The following is a 7,938-nucleotide window of genomic DNA, read 5'->3' as shown; positions in this document are numbered from 1 at the left end:
GTTAGAGCCGTAAAAACCTTCTCTTATGGGGGTCCCTGGCATATCTTTTGTTTATGGGGGTCCGCGGGATAATTAGTGTCAATTTGGGGGGTCCTCGACATGAAAGAGTTTGGGAACCCATTTTGGGTGGGAACCCCTTTTGGTGTTTTAAGCATTATGTTATAATTTAGCTATTGAAAAATAGCAGATCTACAAGCTCATAGCGCGTGGCGCGCTACGAGCTTGTAGGTCTGCTATTTTTGAAAAATCGTGAAAAATAAAAATAAAAAAAATCTTTTTTTTCCTTTTTTTTTGGAAAATAATTTGGGGACCCCCTAAAATAATTTGGCGACCCCCCGAGGGGTCGCGACCCACGGGTTGAGAACCCCTGCCCTAGAAGGGGCTCGTGCGCCACAGGAGGCGCACGCACCGCAGTTTGGGAAACCGTCCGCTGGTGTAAGGTATGCAACACTTCCTCTCTGTAGTTTTCTTAGTGTTTATGCTTATGCGTCAATCATCATCAGTACACCTCCTTCTGCACAGCTGTGACAGGAGGACTAAACCCGAGGGTTATCTCTCTTGGAAATTAGAATGCCTCACATCACAACAATGAGAACAAGAAAGAGCTTCAAGAAAACACATGCTCGCTTTACAACATCACGCAGCAATACCAAGCTGACACAGAATACCGGATTAACACTGAATTCTCATGAAATAAAATACTCTTAATAATAATAAGGGAATGAAGAAGAAATCCGTTTTTTTTGGGACGTTTTGTTGTACGTACAAGTAAGCCATCTGTACATGATTTCCTATTGGTGAGCCAGCCACCACAATCGACCTGTCCCTGGATACTGGAACACACACACACACACACACACACACACACACAAAAAAAACCCTTTGTTTTGTCTAGCCATCTGTCATCTCACAACCTAACCGTTTACGATTTAACCACTTCCAACCTGGCATCCCTATTGTGGGCATGTTATATTCTTTCATCCATCCGTCCATCCATCTTCAACCGCTTATCCGTAGTCGGGTCGCGGGGGCAACAGCTCCACCAGAGAGCTCCAGACTTCCCTCTCCTCCAGAGCAACATTAGTGACTTCCTCCTGGGGGGGATCCCGAGACGTTCCAAGGCCAGTTGAGTCGATGTGTTTCCTCCGAACTGCGCCTTGGTCTGCCCCGGGGGGGGGGGGGGGGGGGGGGTCTCCTCCCAGTGGGATAGTTTTAAAAAAAACGCTCAATCTACGCGCGAGCGAGCTCGTATCAGATCGGCTATCGTTGAAAAGCTAAATTATAAAAATCAGGGCATAAGTGGTTAAAACTCACACATTCATTCATTCATTCCACTATTCACCAATGGATTCATCCACCCGGATGATAACATACTGTCTTTTCAATGCTCTGCCTACAATCTATGTTTCGCTGTAACAGGGAAAAAAAGAACATTATGTTTAACACGAAAACATAATTATGCACATGGAACACTATTGTGAATAGCTTCAGAATGCTATACGTGTACACACTCTGTTGCAGCTGGACACCTGGAAGCCAGTGCGCGCGCGCATACATACATACATACATACATACATACATACCATACATACTTATATATCAACCACTTATTTTTTTACTTGACACATAATGTGCTTACATGTGCACATAGACACATAGATACTGTAGAGTGCACGCACGCACACACGCATGCACGTACACACGCACGCGCACGCACACGCACACACACACGCACACACACACACATACACGCATGCACACACAATCCACTTGCTTCTCAGAAGCAATAGCCTCTGGTTGAACGAAAGTGACATCACGACCTTTGCGCCAGTGCTGGCGCTCGTGATTGTTTTTCGGAAATCTTCACTTGTGGGGGAGGGGGAGGGGGAGGGTGGGGGAGGACAATGTCACGTCTTTGTGACACGATCAGAGCATCCGAGATCCAGGGGTGTTTTTGTCCTTTTTACTGTAGTTATTTAGAGAGTTTTTTTTTTTTCTTTAGACATCGCTCTGTCACGACAATAATGATACGTCGCTCAGCGTTCACATGACGAAGCCGGGGTTCAAAGTGTGTATAGTCCCCCGACAGGCCAACAGGGGGATCAAACCGGTTAGGGTTAGGGTCCCCGACAGGCCAACAGGGGGATCAAACCGGTTGTTGGTCGCCGTGCCATCTTTACTTCTCCATTGACGCTGCGAAAGAGTCCCGTATCCGCACCACCTCTGCAGCACACAGGTGACCATACAGCTTGTTGTACCATTCTGGGAACCGACCCCTGGACAGAGAGAGAGAGAGAGAGAGAGAGAGAGAGAGAGAGAGAGAGCATTCATTATTTCATCTTAAGTCAACAATAACATCCATGCATTATTTATTCATTAGCATTATCTATATTTGTCATATTTGTTATTTTCCCTGCCAATTTAGTCGTTCTTTCAATTGCCAAGTCTCCTTTTTTTTTTAACGATGGATGGAAAAAACCGCTAACGGACGGTAAATAAAATACTATTAATTCTGGATTAAGAGACATTAAAGAAAACCGAGATTTCTCGGGTTTGGCAAAGGAGGGTTTAACCCATTTTGGGCGGGAACCCCTTTTGGTGTTAGCATTATGTTATGCTTTAGCCATTGAAAAATAGCAGATCTACAAGCTCATAGCGCGCCACCGAGTGGCGCGCTATGAACTTGTAGGTCTGCTATTTTTGAAAAATCGAAGAACGACGGACATAGAAACATAGCTTTTTCAGAAAACTGTCAGGACGTAGAAGACATTTTTAGAATCTGATCTCAGGTCAAAATGGGTTAAGCAATAAACCACGAGAAATAAGGGGTTTGGCATAGATTGGGCTAACCTGCAGTAACGTAAAACCCTCTCAATGGTCCACTACTACTAACCTCTGGTCGGTCCTGGAGATGTGCGTGAGGCGGGACTTGTTGCTGCCGCAGGGCTCGATGAAGTATCGCGAGGTGAGGACGTTGGCGCGCACGCCCAGCAGCGGCGCGCCGGCGTGCTCCACGGAGGTGCACACCAACGCACACGCGCCCTTCGGCAGGTCCGTGAGCCACGTCCTGCATGGAGAGAGGGAGGGAGGGAGGAAGCACACATAGAAGGAGACGTTAGGTTGGGTTGAGAGAGAGAGCGTGTGGCGGGGCAGAGTGAGAGAGATGATGTGAGAGAGAGAGAGAGAGAGAGATATAACTGGTGATGTAGTGTTCAGTTCAGTTCAGTTTAGTTTATTTTGGTCAAAGAATTGAACATTGAATACATTGATTACATTTCATTATAAATTAGTATTTAGACCAAAAAGGTATAGGCTGAAGCCAATGGCTTATTTTGCCTATCCTATTTACACCAACAGAAATAATAATATATACAATACATCTAACACACAAGGGGGGGGGGGGGGGGCAGAAAACAAACAGGGGAAAACAAACAAACAGAGGAAAAAAGAAAATACAAACAAACAAAATACAGGAAAAAAAGAAAGAAAGAGAGTAGTAGTGGTTGCCAAACGTTTTAGCTCGAGAAATTTGATGTGTCCCTGTGACCCAAACTAGTGAAGATCTCCAAGCTCACAACGCGTCGCTTCGGGACACGTTGTGAGCTTGTAGATTGGCTATTTTCACTAGTTCTTAAACATTTGTTTTCTAATTTAGGGAATTCATCTTATTTTTTTTTATTTTTTTTATTTTATAAAAGGATAAGAAAAGAAAATAAAGTTTAACATTTTTTGTGGATTTCTTCTGCCCGTCGATTTTGATATAAAGCTTATAACCAAATGGACCCATTTGGTTCCATTTGAACACTCTCAAGAGTTACAGACCTGAACGGTTATTCATTCCCCACCCCAACATGAAGCGTGTTTCCGTACCTGAGCACCACGTGGTCCCTGGCGGGGTGCGGGGCCATGGCGTTGCGGACGTACTGGTACACCTCCGTCCTCTCGTCCAGCGTCTCCGCCACCCGGCTCTCCAGCAGGTCCTCGTCCCAGTGGGCCTGCTCGCGCAGCACGCGCGTCAGCACCTCCTCGGGAGTCGCGGGGACCTCCACGGTCACCTTCCACAGCCGCAGGCCAGAGCCGTCGTTCACCTGGGGGACGGGGGAGGGGAGGGAGGGGTTAGGTGTTTTCTGGAGAAAAAAAAACTTTGTTTCTATGACTCAGTGGTTCTCAAACTATTTCATGTCAAGGACCCCACAAATTATATGTAATTGACCACCGACCCCCCCCCCCCCCATCTGAAAATATGTTGTTAAAAACGTTTGCGGTGAAAGACGATTCAACGATTTGCGGCACATTTTCACGATTGTTTTACAATAGCGTATCTGCTATTTTTCCAACAGCTAAAGTTGAAAATAATGGTTAAAAGTGGTTAAAAGCTAAGAAGGCGACACAGATGTGTTCCAGGTGTCAATGGGATCTACCACTGTTCACTGTTGAGGTTAGTAGAGTAGAGCGGCGGTTCTTAAAGAGAGTCCGGGCAACTCCGGCTCGATAGGTGAGAATGGCTTTGCCGACTTGCTAATGGAGGACCATTTTAAAACCAAGGCGGCTTGCTGTGGTTCGCTACCAAAAGCAATTTGCATGCACAGGGGGTTGAAGGAAGGGCTGCCAATGTAGGCTACACTGGTTGATTTTCTTCTTTTTTTTCGCCGCCGTTTTTCAGAAGTTAGACCGGGCCATCTCTAAATAGCCGCACGGGCCGTACGGCTCGGGCGGCCCAATGGAGAATAATACGCCTCTGTGTTCCCCTATTTGGTTGTATTGAGGAAAAGTAGCGGAAATAGCTGGTCACACACGGCGTCAGGACTTCCTGGTATACTTACGAGTGCAGAGCTGGAGGTTTTCTAATAGGTGTATTTTTCAGCGTGCAGACGATAAAGACTCCACTGACTGACTGACGGCCCGGCCTTGTTGTGCGACTCAAAATGAAGGACACTTGACATGGATCCTTGCAAGGGGCCCCTTCACGCTGGACACAGGAAGTCAGTGGGGGCCTGGGACCAAGGAGGGTGGGGCTGTGCTCTGTGTGTGTGTGCGTGCGTGCGCGTGCGACTGTGCGTGCGTGTGACAAGCTGATGTCATTTTGGGACAGCGGCCAGTTTGCTGGGTTTGGGAATGAGGAGCCGCGCAGGGGCCAGTTTCACACGGACGCCTTTCTACACAGGAAATGAACCAACGGCTGTTTTTTCCATGAGATATTCAAGGGAACGGAGTGTGTGAGGTGGAGAGAGAGAGAGAGAGAGAGAGAGAGAGAGAGAGAGAGAGGAGAGAGAGAGAGAGAGAGAGAGAGAGAGAGAAATAGAAAGAGAAATGGTGACACTGTTCTACAGACTAATGACAGAATGAACGAGAGAGGACTTCGATCTTCTAGGCAATCTAGGGCTTCACTCACACTGGTCGAAACAGCGACACAGCGCGTGTTCTGTCTCTGTTCTGGGGGGAGAGGGGGACTCCTGGTGGACGCAGAGCCGAACCGCAGACTGCCGAGCCCGGTTGTAATGTGACAAATTCACATCCTGTGTGGGGCGGCCATCTTAGATGCTAAAATAAATAGCGTCAATGCTAAGCGAGCTAAAAAACGAAGCCATCCTTTCTCTAGAAATGCGCCAATGTTCCAATCGGGATCACCGGATAATCGACAAAGAACATCGCACGTTTTATCCAAACCATGGAGAGCTCCGTAGATTTAGAGTTATTCAGCTTTTTAGTCAGCCTGTATACAAGAAGTGAACGGCACTGTCTAGGATCACTAAAGAAGGAAAAGCCAAGCCAAAAAAAATAAAAAATAAATCAGCGATCCGGTTTGATATCAATAATAAAGCTTATCTGGCGGTAACGTTCCGTCATAAGCAGTTGATAGTTGGATTCTAATCGGCGGAACGTTCCGTCACGAGCAGTTAATTGGTTATATTATTGGTCATCGTCGTCAATCTATCTCCCGAGTCTGCTGATAGGAAACACATTGAGAAGAGGATAACGAGAGAACCGTGCGCGTGTCTGTGTGTGTCTATGTGTGCGTGCACGCCGAGATATCTCACCTTCCTATAGGCCAGCTCTGCGTGCTCGGGGGTGGAGCAGCTGTCGTAGCCCTTGAACTTGTCCTTGGACTCCTTGAGCAGCGCGTCCAGGCTGTCGCGCAGGTACCGGCGGTAGCCCGCCGGCCCCCCCGCCCCCTCGCTGCCGCCGCCGCCCAGCTCCTCCAGACGCAGCGGGAGCAGCGCCTGCTCCACGTACGAGTTCCTGCAGCGGCTCATCTCCTCTGGGATCTGCAACGGGAGGGGAGGAGAGGATAAAGCAGTGTTTTTTAAGCCCATTTTGACCTGAGATCAGATTCTAAAAATGTCTTCTACATCCTGACAGTTTTCTGAAAAAGCTATGTTTCTATGTCAGTCGTTCTTCGATTTTTCAAAAATAGCAGACCTACAAGCTCGTAGCGCGCCACTCGGTGGCGCGCTACGAGCTTGTAGATCTGCTATTTTTCAATAGCTAAAGCATAACATAATGCAACACCAAAAGGGGTTCCCGCCCAGAATGGTTTCATACCATGCAGTGTTGTTTTTTGGCAGCTAAATTTAGATTTTAGTTTTAGTCATGGTCTTCTTGAACAGTTTTCATTTAGTTTTAGTCACATTTTTGGAATGTTTTATTGTTTAGTCTAGTTTTTGTTGACTAAATATCATGCGATTTTAGTCGACTAAATCTGCGGTTGATTTAGTCGAACAAAATGTATTTTGGCGGTGCCTTGATGCCGTCGTAATAATGTTTTTTTTCTCACTTGCTGAAAATAGACGATCTACAAGCCCACAACGCGTCGGACACACACACACACACACACACACACATATCTGTGTATTGGAGCGGCTATAGGCACCGCTCAAAAGATGCGTGGAAAACAGCTCAAAGCCAAAAGGATCCCAGCTGCAACATGATGATGATGATTATGATGATGTGATGATATCCAATGGCTCTGTTCCTATTCAGAGGCACCTTCATCCTGATTAGATTAATAAGGTATTAAGCCTGACGGGAAAATGGAACATAAATTTTATTTAAAAACTCAAGACGGCATAATGGGCTGCCGAAAAGGGAAGCACAAACACATCCTGTTTTCTTCCTGGCCTTTTGTTATCATTAACCCTATATGCTTTCTCTCTCTCTCTCCCCTTCTTGATGTCTCTCTCTCTCTCTCTCTCTCTCTCTCTCTCTCTCTCTCTCTCTCTCTGTATCGCTCTGTCAGCATTAACCCATTTTGACCTGAGATCAGATTCTAAAAATGTCTTCTACATCCTGACAGTTTTCTGAAAAAGCTATGTTTCTATGTCAGTCGTTCTTCGATTTTTCAAAAATAGCAGACCTACAAGCTCGTAGCGCGCCACTCGTGGCGCGCTATGAGCTTGTAGATCTGCTATTTTTCAATAGCTAAAGCATAACATAATGCTAACACCAACAGGGGTTCCCGCCCAAAATGGGTTAATTGAGTTTGCGTAGCATTATTGTGCGATAGCAGGCCGTAACAGAGACAGGCTATCAGCGCGCGTGATTCCCACCAGAAGGAAAATAAAAGCTCGCCTTCCCATTTTCGCCCATCATCGGGTAAATAGAAATCAAATTACGAGAACATAGTTATCAGCTAATGTAATTTCATTCTGCTTGATCCTGCTTGTGGTACTGCTACATTACAAAAACAGTTTGACAAGCTTGTGCTGTTTGCTTATACAGAACTAATTCAGAGCCAAATGCATGGTGCTGATATTTGAATTGTAAACTAAAAAGGTCTATTTTCATTTCCCTTTGCTCTCTTTAAACCCGTTCAGAACGGGAACCCCTTTTGGTGTTTTAAAGCATTATGTTATACTTTAGCTATTGAAGAATAGCAGATCTACAAGCTCGTAGCGCGGCACAGAGTGCCGCGCTACGAGCTTGTAGATCTGCTATTTT

General features: G+C 46.2%; 1 protein-coding gene across 1 annotated transcript; it reads right to left on the bottom strand.

Annotated features, from left to right (window-relative positions):
* Positions 1-252: 252 nt before the first annotated feature.
* Positions 253-6,266, bottom strand: LOC306919188 (rho GTPase-activating protein 7-like; the record flags this gene model as incomplete). The annotated part of the gene is made up of 4 exons (XM_079532012.1): positions 253-2,276; positions 2,894-3,067; positions 3,871-4,088; positions 6,039-6,266. Coding segments are annotated over 4 exons (720 nt in total), but the record flags the coding sequence as incomplete, so codon positions are not given.
* Positions 6,267-7,938: the final 1,672 nt, after the last annotated feature.

Source organism: Electrona antarctica (genome assembly GCF_951216825.1).
Source record: "Electrona antarctica genome assembly, contig: scaffold_1636, whole genome shotgun sequence".
Classification (NCBI taxonomy): domain Eukaryota; kingdom Metazoa; phylum Chordata; class Actinopteri; order Myctophiformes; family Myctophidae; genus Electrona; species Electrona antarctica.
The sequence above is the reverse complement of the archived record's forward strand: the minus strand, read 5'-3'. Positions and strand labels throughout refer to the sequence as shown.